The sequence below is a fragment of the Electrophorus electricus genome, unplaced genomic scaffold (genome assembly GCF_041902795.1).
Source record: "Electrophorus electricus isolate QZ-2024a unplaced genomic scaffold, ASM4190279v1 Scaffold79, whole genome shotgun sequence".
NCBI lineage: Eukaryota > Metazoa > Chordata > Actinopteri > Gymnotiformes > Gymnotidae > Electrophorus > Electrophorus electricus.
The window spans coordinates 146,042-165,453 of record NW_027658796.1 but is presented as its reverse complement, the minus strand read 5'-3'; the positions used below and the strand labels follow the sequence as shown (position 1 = coordinate 165,453).

The following is a 19,412-nucleotide window of genomic DNA, read 5'->3' as shown; positions in this document are numbered from 1 at the left end:
GCACCAGGTGTGTTTATTGTTAAATTCTCATCTCCACCCAGATCATCTTCACCCTACATGATCATTTTCAATGTGTTTGAGCAGAACAGAAGTGGGAGTTTTCTTTATGAAACAAAGAGTGCATTAGTCACATGGGAGGTTACAGGTGTGACCATTCTAAGATTTTCCTGTATGGTCGGTTGCCATTCCATTTCATAGCAGGAATTTTCAGATTAGTGTGTATGACCAGAGCACATTCCCAGAAGCTAAACCAGTTTTTTGGCTCTTCCAGTGTGTGTTCTGCCTCCTATAAACATCCAGCTGAGAGCAGCAGTAAACAAGGTCTTACTCTTAGAGCAAAGTAGAATCAACATGGCAAGTGACCACTTACAGTACTGAAGAGGAATCTTCAGCTCCGTCTAATTCCAAGGCAAGGTAAGGCTCTGCTTTATTTGATAGGCTGTCACTTGATACATTTACTGCAATAGTTTGCAGTTTCATAACAACTTACTTTTATCATATTTTATGCTACAAGTCAAATGTGAATAATTATGTCCAAATTGACAGCTGTAAGTTTTAAATGACTTTAAGTGCAGAGAATGTGAATAACTTTTATTAAATGTACCATTCCTAAATCTAGGAATTCTAATTGGATTTCTATTACTCACATTAAGTTCAAAATATGAAGTCTTTAAAATGCAAAATGTGATGTATTGAAGAATCAGGCAGCAATGCTGATTAACATGATCATTTGCTAGTGGTTTTACAGTGTACCAGAAAGTAGTTTTGTAAAAGCATTTATTTAGTTTTTATTGCAATATTTCAAGTTGAACTTGAAATAATGCCTATAGTATCAGAGTAAACACATCATTCTAGCAGTCAGTACTGACTTATGACTTGTTGCTTCGACAGCAGGTGCTAGACTTAGTACAGAGATATATGAGCACAGCAAAATCTGTAGTTTTGTCACCAGTGTCAACGCAAATAGTGTCAAAACAGCATGTACTGCCAATGAAATGTGCACTAAATGTGTTTAAACCAGAGGGTGTGGCACAGTACCTTTATTCTGGCCTAACCCGTTCCTAAGTCTCGTCGATACACTGTCCCAGAACAATTAAATGAATACCTTAAGGTTTGGGGTCTGTTTGCCTACCTGTACCTAGGTTGTTTGATAATGTTTCAAAGAATGCACAGCTGTAGGGTGAGTAATTTTTAAAATATGTGCATCAAAGGTTCTATATGAGTAATTCACCACTGTATGACAGCCACTGTAGTGTCCCTTTTGGTATGTTCACAATCACTGCTTGAGTTAATTGTTACATAGTCCTGATAGTGCTGTTGCTAATATGCTCATCAGATTTCTCACTTATTTCTAACCTCATAGTGAGGTAATAATTCTTTCTAGTAAATTAGTTTGTGTTGGAGCAAGACTGTTAAGGGACATATGCACTGCTATTCAACTTCAAATTATATGCAACTTCAGTTAACATCATAAGGTGTTCATTTTGCTTAACACACAAAACTGCTGTCTCCTTCAGGGAACACACCCATGCACTTCACACACCCTATGTATCCCTCATATATTCACCCTTCAGCCAGGGTCACACCATGACCCTCATGAGGGCTTCACACCATCCTTTCACAGTAGGGTGGGTTCCTTTACCCGTGGACATGCCCGCCCCCTGCACCACTTTGTAGCAAAGTTATCATCCCTACAGCAGTGGTAGCTCAGTGGTGAAGGTACCACTGCCAAGTTGCTGCTGTTGGGCCCCTGAGCAAAGCTCTTAACCCTCAATTGCTCAAATTGTAGTCAGTTGTTGTCGCTTTGGATACTAGCGTCAGCTAAATGCCATAAAACTGTAGATGTAAACCTAGCCTTGAACCCAACTTTACCAGCTGGTATATGTGTGCTCTGATCAACAATCCAGACTCACTGCCATGGCAATCAAAATATGCATTTAGCTTCCTCACTCTCTGTGACACTGCTCTTTCCTTCAGAGCATGATGGTCTCTGTCATAGACCGCATATATTGTTAAAAACACTTGTACACTACTAATTAACTACCATGCACCATTTTGTTATTTCCAAAATACAAAACATAGAAACTTAACACACCTCCATCTCATCCAATAATCTCTCTCTTTTCTTTTATAACAGATTTGAGCCTTGGTATTGCTTGTAAAACCATGGTGAGAGTTAATTATTGTTTTTGATGTTATTTTAACATGACATTTGCCTAAACACACAGATCCCGTCTTATGTTTTTTTTTATGTAAAGTATGATGGAAACAACTTGATAGTCTACAAAATTAAAAATATTAAAGGGAACCTTTATAGATGTGTCAGAACATTTTTATTAATTTAACAGATTTGAAGCTTTTGTTTATGGTTAACAATTTATGGTAAACAATGGATTCAAACTTAGCATAAAAAGCTAATAAAATCTATATCTAAAAGAAATTATGATCAAAAATCAATGTGAACAAATAACTCATGTAAATAAAATTGCAGATTTATTTATTGTATTTATGCATGCATACATACCAAAGTGAGACATTTTTCAGTTGTATCTTAATTCAGATAAATTAGGTTTCCATGTTTCTAAATGGTTGAAAAACAATTTGCATACACAGAAATACTAGTACTTATGAATACACACCTTATCACCAAATGTTTTCAGCCTCAACGTCAAAGGAGATTCTCTGACAGCCTTGTGCTTGAGGAAGATGATAGAGGTTCTGTACTGGTATCCAGGATTAACCCTGATTTATCAGCCAGTCAGGGACTGCTAGAAGGTAAATTCAAGAGTTTTAAGTACTTTCCAAATTCTGTTATGTCTCCACCACTGTTTGCATCATTACTGCAGAATTTAGTTCCGTCCTTAATCTAATACAATCCACTTAAGGTTTCTCAGAGCACTTGAATAGTAGATCAGGTTGCAACTAACCTTTGCAAAAGAATTGAGGGGATTTGAAGACCTGAAGGAGGTGTTTTTTTTAAGGTGTATTTAACCATTGTTAAAATTAACCCAAAACTTTATTCAGTTTGTGTTGTGTACAAAAAAAGTTCTTCCCATTGATGTTGCAGGAGATAAAATTGTTGGTGCCACTATTCACTTTGACCACCTAACGAAGAATGAAGTGGTTGAAATACTGAAGCTAATAGAACCATATGATGACAAGGTTCAAATGCTGGCAAAACAGGACAAAGGATCCAGAAAGTCTAAGAGCTTGGGGAATCTGGATAGAATCAAAGCTCCAGATGAGGTGTGTGGTAACCATATTTAAAATGCACAATAAATACAGCTATAAAAATAGTTAACAATATAACTATCTTAAATAAATAGTGACACAAAAAACACTAATTGATAACTAAATATTTCTGCAGATACAAAAGGATTCTTACCACAAGCTTTTCAATGCCAAAGTCAAGAAATTTTTGAAAGAAAACCCAGATGGAAGAAGTCAAGAAAACACAACCAGCTCCATTAACAGGCAAAAAGCTGCCCAGGTTTTGAGTCATGACAACGCAAAAAAGGACATCAGTAATATGCTTCCAAATGACTTGCCAGCGGTGGACTTCACAAACAAGAAGGTGGATGTAGCAGCTTGCCTTCGGAAGGTAGAATGCAGGGAAAAGCCCTTAAAATCTTCACAGTCAGCTAACAATATTGGGCCTTTGGAGTGTCAAAATGATATTACAGACTTTATACACAACCCACGCACTCCAGAGGTTGGCAAAAATGACATGAAAACATTTCCAAACATTAATGCTTATATTCCAAATGTGGCACTACAGAAGTGCAACATGGACATAGGTACAGATACACATATGAGTGACTCAATAACCAGGCCTGGAAATCTGCCAGAAGCACAAAACCTCACCACTGCTGTTCCTGATCTGGAATTTCACACACATGATAAGACACCAAATATAAATCTTGGAGGAGCTATGTCAGAGTTTGATCCTGAGGTTAATTACACAAGTTCAGACGTTAGGACTGATGTGTCAGTGGGTAAAGTTCCAAATAAAAAAAAATCTAAGAACAATGTTAAAACTCCAAAGGTTAACTCTCATGGTGTCTCAGAACATAAATACAACTTTGACCTTCTACAGCAGAGCTCTGATCTTGCCCAGACAGGTGAGGTTAGAGCCCCTGAACTTGGTGAATATAATTCAGAATTAGTATCAGGTCAAACCAACATGAAACATGGTAGGGTCAAAGCGCCTGAGCTTAACATTGATGCTATCTCTAAATATAATTATAGCCCTGAATTTTTGCTCGAAAGTTTAAAGGTATCAAAGACAAGAAGAACTATGAATGCCTCAGAATATGACACACGTCCTTTTAAAGTGGATACAAGGATCATTGACCTAGATAGTGCAAAAGTAGATTTTGAAGATAATCAAATGTATGGCCTTAAAACTCCTCATTTTGAATCTACTGTTCCCTTAGGGAAGCCAAAAGGTGAATTGTCAGGTATCTTGCCCTATGGATCAGATCTTGAAGACCCCAAGCTTCTGGGAATGACTGATACCCAAGATATAGATTTTAGTCTCCATAATGGTAACTTGATGCGTCCAAAATTAAATGTGAAAACTCCTGACATCAGTAGCCCTAAAGGGAAACTTGAAATGCCCAAACTGAAAATGCTAAAATTGAACCTTCCAGATTTCAAAAGCCCTGAAACTGATGTTAAAGATTTGCACAGGCCAGATTTAAGAATGTCACATAATCTTGATTCAGATATTAGTGTTCCTGACATTGAAATTGATGAACATAAAACACCCAGATTTTATATGCCTGATTTTGGGCTCTTAGAACCTGCAGCAAAAGTATCTGACATTGATCTCTCACCTCCTCACATGAAGGGAAAAATAAATTCACCAAACCTCACAGATCCAGAGATGAATGTAGATATTCATGCAGACAGAATAAAAACACAATCTTTCAAAAAGCCCAACATTGATGCTGAAGTTCCAGACATTGAAACTCCTGACTTTGACATCAGTGCTCCCTTTGGCAAAATGAAAATGCCTAAATTTGGTTTATCAGGAACTTTGCCCAAAGGCCCAGGTGTCGAAGGTCCAAAAATTGAAGGTGGGATTGATGCCAAAGACACTCAGTTTACATTGCCAGAAGCTGATCTAAGGGCACCAAATCTAGAAATAAAAAATCCTGATATTGACATTGACAGTCCTACAGGAAGAATCAAAATGCCCAAATTCAAAAAGCCAAAATTTAGCCTTCCGGGTTTTAAAGGACCTGATACTGAGTTGGCTGGGCCAGATATAAGCTTGTCATCTTATAAACTGAATGCAGAGTTTGGTGCTCCTGACATTGACATTGATGGACCCAAAACATTGCTTAAAGGGACAGATCTCAAAGGCCCCCAAATTAATGGAGGAATTGATTCACCAGCAATGAAAATGCCTAAATTTGGATTTTCAGGCAAGTTGCCCAAAAGTCCAGATCTCAAAGGCCCAAAATTTAAGGGAGGAATCGATAGCAAAGACATTAATTTGAATCTTCCTGAATGTGATTTGAAGACTCCCAACTTGGATTACAACTCTCCTGATATTGGTATTGATGGTCCAGCAGGTAATTTCAAAACGCCCAAATTTAAAACACCTAAATTTAGCATCCCAGGATTTAAAGGACCCAAAACTGATGTTAAAAGAGACTTGACGCATCCAGATTTTAGCTTGTCATCACCCAGACTGGATGGAGAAATCAGTGCTCCTGACATTAACATTGATGGACCTAAACTTAAAAGTTCCAAACCAGGACTTACACTTCCAGACATAGACTTACCATCAGGCAGTGTGAACATGCCCAGGCTTAAGACACCTGATTTAGCGCTATCAGGTCCTAAAGTAAAGGCACCTAAGATGGATCTCTCACCTGGAATGATTAAAGGGGAGATCAATTTACCAGACTTCATTGATCCTGATGTAAACATAGACATCCCTACAGGTAAAATTAAAGGGCCAACTCTAAAAACACCAAAAGTTGATATGAATGCTCCTGAGTTTGACACTGATGTTCCCACAGGAAAACTGAAAATGCCTAAATTTGGATTTTCAGGTAATTTGCCCAAAGGCCCAAATCTCAAAGTTCCTAAACTTAAGGGAGGAATTGATACCCCCAACATGGACGTGACCCTTTCCAAACCTGATTTAGAGGGTCCAAACCTAAATTTGAAATCTCCTGATATGGACATAAATAGCCCCTCAGGGAAACTGAAAATGCCAACTTTTAAGATTCCCACTTTAGGACATTCACGTCCCAAAGTTAAAACACCTGAATTGGATCTCTCTGCTCCTACATTTAAGGGAGATCTTAATTCACCTGACTTTAATATTAAAGGCCATAAACCAAATGTTACAATGCCAGACTTAGATGCAGATATCCATGCTGGTAAAATGAAAGTGCCAAATTTGGAGAAACCAAACATTGACATTAACGTTCCTGAATTTGACACTAATGCTTCCACAGGGAAGCTGAAAATGCCTAAATTTGGACTTTCAGGCAAGTTGCCAAAAAGTCCAGATCTCAAAGGCCCTAAATTTAAGGGAGGAATCAATGGAAAGGACATTAGTTTGACTCTTCCTGAAACTGATTTGAAGACTCACAACTTGGATTACAACTCTCCTGATATTGGCATTGATGGTCCAGCAGGTAATTTCAAAATGCCCAAATTTAAAACACCTAAATTTAGCATCCCAGGATTTAGAGGACCCAAAACTGAAGTTAAAGGAGACTTGACGCATCCAGATTTTAGCTTGTCATCACCCAGACTGGATGGAGAAATCAGTGCTCCTGACATTAACATTGATGGACCTAAACTTAAAAGTTCCAAACCAGGACTTACACTTCCAGACATAGACTTACCATCAGGCAGTGTGAACATGCCCAGGCTTAAGACACCTGATTTAGCGCTATCAGGTCCTAAAGTAAAGGCACCTAAGATGGATCTCTCACCTGGAATGATTAAAGGGGAGATCAATTTACCAGACTTCATTGATCCAGATGTAAACATAGACATCCCTACAGGTAAAATTAAAGGGCCAACTCTAAAAACACCAAACGTTGATATGAATGCTCCTGAGTTTAACACTGATGTTCCCACAGGAAAACTGAAAATGCCTAAATTTGGATTTTCAGGTAATTTGCCCAAAGGCCCAAATCTCAAAGTTCCTAAACTTAAGGGGGGAATTGATACCCCCAACATGGACATGACCCTTTCCAAACCTGATTTAGAGGGTCCAAACCTAAATTTGAAATCTCCTGATATGGACATAAATAGCCCCTCAAGGAAACTGAAAATGCCAACTTTTAAGATTCCCACTTTAGGACATTCACGTCCCAAAGTTAAAACACCTGAATTGGATCTCTCTGCTCCTACATTTAAGGGAGATCTTAATTCACCTGACTTTAATATTAAAGGCCATAAACCAAATGTTACAATGCCAGACTTAGATGCAGATATCCATACTGGTAAAATGAAAGTGCCAAATTTGGAGAAACCAAACATTGACATTAACATTCCTGAATTTGACACTAATGCTTCCACAGGGAAGCTGAAAATGCCTAAATTTGGACTTTCAGGCAAGTTGCCAAAAAGTCCAGATCTCAAAGGCCCTAAATTTAAGGGAGGAATCAATGGAAAGGACATTAGTTTGACTCTTCCTGAAACTGATTTGAAGACTCACAACTTGGATTACAACTCTCCTGATATTGGCATTGATGGTCCAGCAGGTAATTTCAAAATGCCCAAATTTAAAACACCTAAATTTAGCATCCCAGGATTTAGAGGACCCAAAACTGAAGTTAAAGGAGACTTGACGCATCCAGATTTTAGCTTGTCATCACCCAGACTGGATGGAGAAATCAGTGCTCCTGACATTAACATTGATGGACCTAAACTTAAAAGTTCCAAACCAGGACTTACACTTCCAGACATAGACTTACCATCAGGCAGTGTGAACATGCCCAGGCTTAAGACACCTGATTTAGCGCTATCAGGTCCTAAAGTAAAGGCACCTAAGATGGATCTCTCACCTGGAATGATTAAAGGGGAGATCAATTTACCAGACTTCATTGATCCAGATGTAAACATAGACATCCCTACAGGTAAAATTAAAGGGCCAACTCTAAAAACACCAAACGTTGATATGAATGCTCCTGAGTTTGACACTGATGTTCCCACAGGAAAACTGAAAATGCCTAAATTTGGATTTTCAGGTAATTTGCCCAAAGGCCCAAATCTCAAAGTTCCTAAACTTAAGGGAGGAATTGATACCCCCAACATGGACGTGACCCTTTCCAAACCTGATTTAGAGGGTCCAAACCTAAATTTGAAATCTCCTGATATGGACATAAATAGCCCCTCAGGGAAACTGAAAATGCCAACTTTCAAGATTCCCACTTTAGGACATTCACGTCCCAAAGTTAAAACACCTGAATTGGATATCTCTGCTCCTACATTTAAGGGAGATATTAATTCACCTGACTTTAATATTAAAGGCCATAAACCAAATGTTACAATGCCAGATTTAGATGCAGATATCCATACTGGTAAAATGAAAGTGCCAAATTTGGAGAAACCAAACATTGACATTAACATTCCTGAATTTGACACTAATGCTTCCACAGGGAAGCTGAAAATGCCTAAATTTGGACTTTCAGGCAAGTTGCCAAAAAGTCCAGATCTCAAAGGCCCAAAATTTAAGGGAGGAATCAATGGCAAGGACATTAGTTTGACGCTTCCTGAAACTGATTTGAAGACTCCCAACTTGGATTACAACTCTCCTGACATTGGCATTGATGGTCCAGCAGGTAATTTCAAAATGCCCAAATTTAAAACACCTAAATTTAGCATCCCAGGATTTAAAGGACCCAAAACTGATGTTAGAGGAGACTTGACACATCCAAATTTTAGCTTGTCATCACCCAGGCTGGATGGAGAAATCAGTGCTCCTGACATTAACATTGATGGACCTAAACTTAAAAGTTCCAAACCAGGACTTACACTTCCAGACACAGACTTACCATCAGGCAGTGTAAACATGCCCAGGCTTAAGACACCTGATTTAGCGCTATCAGGTCCTAAAGTAAAGGCACCTAAGATGGATCTTTCACCTGGAATGATTAAGGGGGACATCATTTCAACGGACTTCACTGATCCAGATGTAAATGTAGACATCCCTACAGGTAAAATTAAAGTCCCAACTCTGAAAACACCAAAAGTTGATATGAAAGCTCCTGAGTTTGACACTGATTTGGATTACAACTCTCCTGATATTGGCATTGATGGTTCAGCAGGTAATTTCAAAATTCCAAAATTTAGCATGCCTGGACTTAAAGGACCTAAAACTGATGTTAAAGGAAACTTGAAGCATCCAGATTTGAGCTTCTCATCACCAAATCTGGATGCAGATATCAGCACTCCTGACACTGACGAACCCAAAGCTGGCCTTACACTTCCTGGCATGGACTTGCCATCAAGAAAATTAAAAATGCCTAAAGGACCAAATATTAAAGGCCCCCAAATTAAGGGAGTTACTGATGTCCCTGATATGAATTTGAAATTCCATGAATCCAACTTGAGAGGGCCAAAATTAGATGTGAAATCTCCTGATATTGACATTTATGGTCCTGAGGATAAACTTAACATGCCTAGATTAAAAACTCCTAAATTTAGTATCTCAGGGTTTAAGGGTCCTAATTTTAAAGTTAGACAAGACTCACCAGGAACAGATTTGAACTTGTCATCCCCCAAATTGAATGCAGATCTTAGTGGTCATAATATTAGTCTTGATGGACCCAAATCTGATCTACAGGGTTTCAAATCTGACCTGACACTTCCAGATATGGACTTGCCATCAGGCAAAGTGAATATACCGAGATTTAAGATGCCTAATTTTGGACTCTCTGGGCCTAGCATAAAGACACCCACAATGAAAGGAGAGATCAATACAGATGCAGCCTCAGGGAAAGTAAAAATGTCTGAATTTGGTCTTTCCAGTAGTTTCCCTAAAGGGACATACGGTGTTATGGGAGGAACTGATTCCCCAGACTTTAACGTGCAATTCCTTGAATCTGACACAAAAGGGCCCAAACAAGTCGTAAAATCTCCTGAAACCAATATGAATAGTACTGAAGGTAAATTCAAAACATCCAGACTAAAAACCCCAAAATTCAACATTCCAGATTTTAATGAACCTGATTCTGAATTCAAGGGAAATTTAATCTCATCATCTCCTAAATTTGATGCAGAGGATATGGCTGATGAAATCAATACCAATTCTGATCTTAAAGGGCCCAAACCAGATCTTACGCTTGCAGATACTGACCTGCCATTGAGAAAACTGGATATTCCCAGTTTTAAGGTACCCGATTTAGAATTCTCAGATTCAAAATTGCCTAAATTTAAGGGCAAAGGGGAGGTAAATTCACCTGGCATAAAAGTTACTGAAACTGAGTTCAAAGCTCCAGATACTGCATTAAAGGCTGTATCCCTCAAGAATAAAACAAATGGCAGTATCAAACTTACAAAAGACTTGGATGCATTGGTATCAAATTTAGATCTTGATGTACCACATGTCACCTTAAAAAAGTCAAAATTTAAATTCCTAACAATAGTGTGAAACAATGAAAAATGACACAGAACATTAAAATGATAGTGGTCTGTTTTCTAGTTTATCACTGATGTACAGAAGGCAGAAACTAATTTTCATATTTTGTATAATGTATAAGTATTCTGTATAATGCCTGTGCCAAATGTACATGACATGTATTAGGGTATAGAATATAAGAAACTAGGAACTGTTCAAAGTGTGCATGAAATCTATTGAATATTTGAATGTACATTCTGAAATGTAATGATATCTCAACATGTCCTTGTAAATACAACATGTCCTTGTAAAAACATTTTATCTTGTAATCTAATGTTACAGTTTTTTTTCCCTCAGTTTCATTTTATCATCATTAAACATTTATATTTCACTATTTATTTGAAAGCATGCTTTTATTGTGATGACTAGTTTGTATGGTTGTTTCAAATGAATGCTTTCAGAAATACACCTCTCCTTCTTATTGCAAAATAAGATGTATTCACAACATTAAACATTTAGGTTGAATCAGTTGGAATACCACTCACAGCTTACAATGTAACAGTACCTTCAGTAATAGATTTGTCTAAGGAATTAAAGGGTGTTAAGGGAGACACAGAGAGAGCAAATTACATAATGGGTCCTTGTTTTAGAATAAGCAAAGGATCTAGCTATTGTGTTGCTGTCCCTATTTATTCCACAGTTTAAATACAAGATCCAATAAAGCATATCTGATATCTCGAGTCTCAATTTGCATTGTGTACATAATTGTTGTTTATAAAAGCCAGAATATAGAGAAAGTATTATTATTGTAGTTATTATAGGATTTAGCCCGAATTGTGAACGACCTGCCATAAGGTTTTTCTTATCTTTAGACTTTAGATACTTGAAGGCACCGCGATGAAAACATAATGGCTTTAAAACAGTGTGCCATTAACTTTCCCTACAGCCACCTGTTAACAAGTGGGATGTCTTAGGTAAAATCATTTTTGAAACTTTTTGTGAACGGGTGGCTCTTGCCTGGCTTGCCTGATTTCTGGTAAATCATGAAGAAGTGACCCTAAATTACTAATATCTTTCGGCTCTAATCGTAGTACTTCGGGATCTGCCTCCATTTTGTGTCGTCTTCGCGATTTCCGGGTTTCGTAGCGTTGGGTTTGCTGAAGTCCTATAGCACGAACGGCCTTGCAAGATCTGCTTTGAGGAAAGTTTAAAAACGGGTCATTTTAGTATGTCAGTTGCGCCTTGTTACTGTCTGTTTAATATTTCTGTTTTTTTACGTAGACTGAAAGATTTGACAGCTCGAATCGCTTCCAGTGTGCCCTGCCTGCAAGTGGATAACATGAAACTGATTACGATTAGTTAACGTTACTTAGTTGCCAGTTTTGCTTCGTAACCGGTCAGTTAGTCTGATATTGCTGGAGGATTCTTTTTGTTGAACTTATTTCTTTCAATGCCGTTACAGAGACGAATCGCTCAGTAGCAAAAGGTAAGATAAGATATGCTTGACAAAGTATTCACATGCGGTGTGTTCTCAGAAAGCGATAACTTGGCGAGTTGCTCTGATGATTTGTCATGTAAAACTTTGTTAGCACTCTGATATAACGAACTGAATCCTTCGTTAAGCACCATTTAGATCAAGCTGCGATCTGACTCTACATTACTGAGTTACTGTCAGTTCAGCCAATAGTCTACCTTTTTTTTTTTTTTTTTTTTTTTTTTTTTTTTTTTTTTACACACTATTTAACTTCTGCAAAGATAACACCCTGTGCGTGAGGTTTGCTTTCCAGAAGCACTCCATGATGGAGTTTCCAGGTATTTTATGCGGTCATATGATCAGATAGTCTGTCACCGTGTGATTGCAATTCGAAGCTGGGTTAAATTTATTGTTATATTTGTGATCATATCCTTTTAAAAAATGTAATTCGTTTAAAAACTCATCACGAGTTTGCCAGCCTAGGCATGGATCAATACGCGTCATTTTACGTGTCCTGGATTTTACCTGCTGATCCATTTCCTTGTTCCGAGTTCTGGAATGATGCTTTAGGGAAAATTCAGTGTATGGTACATTAACCATTAAGTCAATCGGTATAGGACCTGTGCCGAGAGGTAGATGTTACGTGTTCCCTAAGGTACAGAGAATTTAATCCCTGATTTCTCCGGTGTCTTATTCGTCGGAGGTTTCAATAGACTAAAAGTCCGCCATCAGTAGGCGCGTGCCATATTGTCCAAATTGCACGAGTGTCAGCATCTACCCCACTGTGGTTACCACTGGATACCCACACCCTAACCCACACCTTAACCCTAACCCACACCCTAACCGTCATACGACAAACGTACAGATCTTCATCTGGTTTTGATCTGTCGCCAGTACTTTAGAGCTGAATGATATTTTAAACACTGATCACACCATTGAAAACAGTCGTGTCAGCTCAGTTTGGGCTATTCATTTGAATACATTACTGAATATATCTGATAACTTTTAACAGCCCTTTTAGGTAAGCCAACTGAGTTTTAAGGTGGATTTATTATAGACATGTTAACCAACATTAAGTTTACATTACTGTATGTGTACAGTTATACATTGAAATAATTCCTTACACAATTGAAAGGTTCCTGAAGTTAAACACTATTCGTTAATATATCTTTCCTATGAATGTATGGTGGCAGCATACCTGACCCCTTCATGTTGAGTGTGGAAGATAATTTAGTTTTTTCCAAAATCACAGAGAACTAGGCTAAATGTGTGAGAGGACTAAATGTAGCATTGGTTCCTGTGTTTCCAGTGCATGCATAACAGAGAGCTGATCACCTTAACCTTTTTAGTTTCAAGCCTTTCTTCCGTTACTTGTTTGGTTGCTGGTAAGCCTGCTTAACGACATTCCTTTTAGGACCGACCAAGCTTTGTAGCACCTCATATCTCTGTTTACCTGGTGTATGTGCCTGTGTGCGTGTGCGCGCGCACGTGTGTGTGCATGTGACTCAGATGGATTTCTTCATGTGTGAACGTGCTCAAACATTTCTGAAAACTAGGGGTGTAGTCAGAGTAGCAAAACATTCTCTAAACTTGTTGGAAACTAGAGGGGTACAAGGAAAGAAAGTATAAGAAGCACTGCTGTTCTGCTCATGTCAGCAAGCCCATCTGACTGGTTAGGGGAGCTTTAGTATCTGGAACTTGTGATTAGAGCAGAGAAGGAAATAGCAGGGTTTTATTCACTTTTGAATATGCTGGCTCTTGTTTGCATGTGAAGAAGAGTAAACTACTCAGGTACTGTTACATGTCCAGGTAGGGTACGGGAGCTGTCTTTTTATAATATGCCAAGTTAAGTGTTAGTCTTGGCCAAATTAAATCCATACCAGCACTGAGGTATTTGTGTTTCTTCTTGGCAGAGCCTCTGTGGCGCAGATAAAGAGAACTGGTGAGATTGGGGCGACGGTCGGCGATCTCGGCGAAGCACCAAGATGCCCATACCTCCTCCCCCGCCCCCTCCGCCCGGACCGCCTCCTGCCCCTGCCTTTAGTCAGGTAGTCTGAAGAAAACGCATCACATACTCACACTTAGAGCATACTACTACAGACACTGGATATGACTGATTATTCACTTGAATAATCCGTTCTCTTGAATAATCAATTCAGAGAATGTTTCATGTTTGCTATTATTCTAATCATAATTACAAACATGATGTAGCCATGCTAAATACATTAGGTTGGGTTTTTTTTTGGCTCAGTCTTGTTTTTCGACATTTTCTTCTTTTACAGGCAAACACCAACCCACCCAAACTGTCTCGAGATGAAACGAAAGGAAGAGATGCTCTTTTGTCAGATATATGCAAAGGGACCAGGCTGAAGAAGGTCACCGTCATTAATGACAGAAGTGCTCCCATTCTTGAGAGTAGGTCATTGGTGTGGTCTCGGCATGAGTGAAATTCTTATTATAGTAATGATGTTTGACGAGACCTGGGTTGTAGCTAATCGTTTTTGTGGGCGTTTGTGTTTTGATTCCTTAGAATCTGGAGGTGGAGGAGGTGGAGGCAGCAGTGCTGGGGGCTTTGGGGGCAGTTCTGGGTCTAAGCCAATGGGAGGCCTGTTTAGTGGAGGAGTGCCCAAACTGCGGCCAGTGGGAGGTAGTTCTAGAAGGGCCTCCGTGGAGAAAGCCTCTAAATTATAGTATATTGTACCTTGTAGCCTTTCAAATGGCTTAAATCATTTTATTAAATAAGACATTATTATGCTTTGAGTGAAGGAGCATGATTGCAGTTTGGATGTAAAGGATTAACTCTGATTTTGGAAATACGGCTTAAAATTGTTTAGCTTTGAATGTGGCCATATATTCATAAAGCGTCTCTGACCTTAGTTATTGTTCCCTGTGGTTATAACAAAGATTAAAAAATGAGTTGGACCCTGTTTTGGATTTGTTGAACTGTTACAGTGCTGAACACGAAATATACCACGTAAATGTTAACAATGGTAATGGGATGGGGACCACCACTTACCGTAAGGAAAGTGGAGTACAGAGTGAACGGCGTGGATGAGGACGTGTTTGTGTTTGCAGATGGCACCGCCGGCAGATCGGCACTGCGGCCGCCCGGTTCCCGTCCTGCAGTGCCGCGCACTCCCAGCAGCACTAGCAGTCCCGTGGGCCGCCAAGCCGACGAGGAGCGTCCTGCAGCCCTTGAGCCGTCTCGTAATACCCGCCCCTCCTTGCCTGACGCATCTAAACCAGCCAGTGCGTCTTCGAAGCCCGGCAGCTCTGCTCCTCCCCCGCCTCCACCTTTTAATCGCCGTGGCAACAGTGGCCCTCCAGCTTCCCAGCAGAAGGTCACTGGCCCGTCCCTTAGTCGTGAGAAGCCTCTGCCTCCACCGCACGCAAGCAAGGGTCCCCCTCCCTCGTCATCTGCACGCGATGCTCCCTCGAAAAACTCTCGCCCTCCACCTGTATCTTCAGCTGTGCCTCCACCCCCACCACCCTACCGACAGCCCCCTCCAATCACTAATGGTGACCCACCCCCAGAGCTGCCACAGAGGCGTAATTCGCTGAACCGGAGGACCCATGTTGCGGGCAACACTCGCAGCCAAGCCCCTCCCCCGCCCCCTCCGCCGGCCGCCCAGCAGAGCGGCCGACCTCCGCCACCGGCTCGGGAGCCTCCGGGACGCAGATTAGGTAGCACAGCTGCTGTCATGCTTGCTAAGGTTGTTTTTGAAATGTTACTGCTTATAAATTCCATTTGCTGAAGGCAAATGTGCTAAAGCCTCATGCATGTTGGTCAACAAATAAATAAAATCTGTTACCCTGACTATTCTGAAAACAAAAGTACACAAACCTGTAGACAACCTCGTGTCTGCCGTCTAATTTTCCTCAATGTCTTAAATGCATCCTCAGAGCTAACTAGAAAACTTATTAGTAATACTTACCTCGTTGTAAAAGGCCACTCAAAGGTTAAATGCATTGGTAGGACAGTTCTTTTTGTTAAGCGTCACATATCACTAAACAGTTTGTGTGTTTGTATTTATTAATAAAGCCCCCCAGGTTCCCCCAACCGGATCTCGGAATGGCATCCGAGATGCTCCTCCTCCGCCGCCTCCCCCATACCGTATGCACAGTGGCACCTCACAGACCTCCTCAGAGCCACCTGGCCGAGGAAGGCCTCCACCACTCGCATCCTCCGGTCGTCAAGTCTCAGGACACGCTCCTCCACCCCCACCTGTCCGCAACGGGCACGCCACTGGCTCCAGGGCTTATTCTGGTGAGTCCGAGTTAGCTTATCACAGTTCCTAGAACCTTCCTGGACCAGGTCAGTTTGTCAAGCCTTGTGCTATGACATGGTGTGCTGACTTATTGAAAGTACTCACCCCCTTGTGTGTATATTGTGGTAGGGAGAGATAGAGAGGTACTATTTAGTACAATACTCCAAAACTTTGTGGCTGTAGATCCTTCATCAGCTGTTCTTCACAAAGAGAAGCACTTTGCTTGCAGTTGATGAATTAAATGTTCTGTTTATTTAGAAATCTTGTACCTGTCAGAGATCAATGACAGATCAGCTTATCTGCAACTTGATTGTCATACATGTTTGAAAATAGCACTGCAGTCAAATGATTTCTCAGGAATTCAAATCATGCTACTGTGTTTCCTCGCTGTGTAAATCGATAAAGCCGTTTCTCAGAATTCGGTTGTAAGATGATTGGGGCAGAAACATAGGGTATGCTCTCGTGTCACCACAAGAGATTTAACCTCTGCCCTAATGCGTTTGGTTTGTGAAATTTAAGGTGTGAGGAAAATAATTATACATTGTGGTTTGTTACATTAACAGCTAATTTTCCAGACTTGGGTTAGGCCTTGTTTTTGAGTAATTGCAAGACATGTAGCATAATTGCAAGACATCTGTTAAATTCGTTTTGTATCTGATATTACACACTCAGCTGCTTACGCACAATTCTTTAAAACAATTTGAATTGTCTAAACAGTTTAAATTTACATTTCTTCACTTTCTTCTTTACAACACATTTCCAAAAGACCCAAAAACACATTCTTTGTTTGATGCTTGACTGAGTAGTTAAGGTCTGAGCTGTTTGTGTGTCCTTGTTTGGTTTCAGATGATTTTGAGTCCAGGTACTCCTTCCATCCTGTGGAGGACCTGCCCCCACCAGAAGAGTACAAGCAGATCACAAAGATCTATCCCAGTAAATCCAGTAGAGGTAATAGCCAGTTTTCCCAAACTCATTTTACATCCTGGGTTATATATTTGTTGGCACTTCACTCTTGGTAATTTATGCAATGGCTGTGCATTAATAATTCAGCTATAAGATGAATGAGGTAAGTAATATATCTCTGGCTGTATGATGGTCAAATTTGGCATGAGCTTGTGCAGCAGGCAGTGTGACTCCTGTTAAGACACTTCTAACCTCTATACCAGGGATTAGTAGCACCTGCGCTTGAATGCAACAATACTGCAAAGTTTCATAGCTATGTATGACTCAGTTCAGATTGTCACAATTGGTGAGGTGGATCAGGTTTTTTTGAACAGTATCCTGGTCCGTGACTGAAATGGCTATTTTGAATTTTAATCTCTCCATACTTCAGTGATGCTTGGGTGATGCAAGAACCAAGTGATGAGACGAAGAGCAGAATTTATAAGAAGTGCGGTTAGGTTTGTTGAGCTTTTCACATTAGATTGTGGCCCTTGTTAATACAGAAACTTCCTTCTCTTCTTCTGCAGCTGTAATGCGAGGGGCTCCCCCTCTGCCACCTGTTGGGAGGTGAACTGCACTCTGAGTGGAAAATAAATGTAATCCAACTACACACATGCACACGTAAGAAGACACTAATTCAGCGGTATGCAAACGCAACCAGAAGCTGACTTTAGCACAGAGAATTAAACATGGGATCTTTGCATTTACCTGATAGAAGTATTATCAGGTCAAGAGCATTGTTGGGCCTTAGGAACCATTTTTTATTAATATAACAGAGAGGTTGTCCAAACTTTTGCACATACTATATACATGTCTTTAATTATTTTGTAAAAATGGAAATAAATAGTAACTATGTATGAAAACTAAAGCATAACATTTTGACAGGGATACTCACACCTTTGCATATAACTGAATAACCAGCTAGATCATTTGAATAATTTTCTCCAAGCTGCTGCAGCCCCATGCACCTCTAGACCCGAGACACTGTGTTGTGGCATGACCTTGATCAGCAAAGAAAAAATGTATACATTGTGCCTATAGGGAGCTGTGTGGTTGACACCTCCAGGTGACCAAAAAACGTGCTACATGTGCATTCCAGCTTCTCTGTGACTGGCCACAGGGTATCTACTAAACCAGACCATTAGCACTTGTTGATCATCGGTAGCCCTATAAGAGGGGCAGGAGAAACATAAAGCGGCATTAATTGCATAATGATGAGAGAGGATTATATTTTTGTTCTCCATTATGGGATGTTTTCCCTAAAATGGGAGGAAATGTGTCTAGATATTGGACAAGATCATATGAGTTTAAGTGATTTATTATTATTATTTTTTTGTTGCCAAAATGATGAAGTTGTTAAATTCTTTACTTGGTAGAATCATTTATTGCATTTGGACAAGGTCGTTGTTTTTCTGAATATGAACATCTGAGCAACTTTCCAGTAAATCCTTTTTTTCAAATTATTTGTTACCTTTGCTGTGAATTGCAAAAACTGACGCTACTTTTGTCTGTGAAATTTGAAACCATAAAACTTGCCAGATTTTAAATTGGCTTACATACTTAAAACTGACAGAGAACACTAATTGCTACTAAGCACATAATGTCTGCAGTAGGCTCTGTCGTGTATTTTAAGGGCCTGTTCTTGGATATGTGACAAACTGTTGAAGAAGCTGCACTTGAAGACTCTAATTTCCTTATAAATTGCTTTAGCGTTCTGCCAAACATTTGCCTTTTCCATTCTGTCACGTTTGACTTGTACCAGTAGATAGAACCTCAGTTTGTTAATGGAGAATTTTAATTGTAACAATGTATATTACACTATATGAAACGTAGTAAATGTTTCTATTGTAAAGTTTGTAATATAGAGAATTAAATACTGAAAATGTAACATTAAATCGTTTTTCAGGAGACACCTTTTCTTACCATAAACGTTTATCTGGATGTAGGCGGTAAATGGCCAGATGGGAGTCCGCTCAACTTTGTTTGGCCAGATGTAATTTTATATAACGGTTTGATAGTCAGTTTTCCTGAGCCGCCGGGTCTTCACATTGAATCTGTAGGCGGATGTGTGTACTGTCATGTTAAAACTGAAATAAAAGGTTATGGGAAGTTTGTGTAACTTTTTTAT

General features: G+C 39.7%; 2 protein-coding genes across 4 annotated transcripts; both read left to right on the top strand.

The window, feature by feature from the left end:
* Positions 1 to 204: 204 nt before the first annotated feature.
* On the top strand, positions 205 to 11,569 carry LOC145656559 (uncharacterized). 2 transcript variants are annotated; one of them, XM_081709709.1, is made up of 5 exons: positions 205 to 414; positions 2,138 to 2,169; positions 2,661 to 2,775; positions 3,068 to 3,246; positions 3,368 to 11,569. In XM_081709709.1, exons 2-5 carry the CDS (start codon positions 2,167 to 2,169, stop codon positions 10,631 to 10,633), a joined length of 7,563 nt encoding a protein of 2,520 aa, XP_081565835.1. In that variant the 5' UTR covers positions 205 to 414; positions 2,138 to 2,166; the 3' UTR covers positions 10,634 to 11,569. The 2 variants fall into 2 exon arrangements, with proteins under 2 accessions (XP_081565835.1, XP_081565836.1); XM_081709710.1 differs by lacking the exon at positions 205 to 414 and adding an exon at positions 1,166 to 1,180.
* A 185-nt stretch (positions 11,570 to 11,754) lies between these two features.
* Positions 11,755 to 19,393, top strand: wipf2a (WAS/WASL interacting protein family, member 2a). Of its 2 annotated transcripts, none has more exons than XM_035523415.2 (8): positions 11,755 to 12,086; positions 13,988 to 14,122; positions 14,357 to 14,489; positions 14,605 to 14,721; positions 15,150 to 15,758; positions 16,117 to 16,341; positions 17,189 to 17,290; positions 17,812 to 19,393. In XM_035523415.2, exons 2-8 carry the CDS (start codon positions 14,060 to 14,062, stop codon positions 17,853 to 17,855), a joined length of 1,293 nt encoding a protein of 430 aa, XP_035379308.1. In that variant the 5' UTR covers positions 11,755 to 12,086; positions 13,988 to 14,059; the 3' UTR covers positions 17,856 to 19,393. The 2 variants fall into 2 exon arrangements, with proteins under 2 accessions (XP_035379308.1, XP_081565844.1); XM_081709718.1 differs by lacking the exon at positions 11,755 to 12,086 and adding an exon at positions 12,356 to 13,883.
* The last annotated feature ends 19 nt before the right edge of the window (positions 19,394 to 19,412 follow it).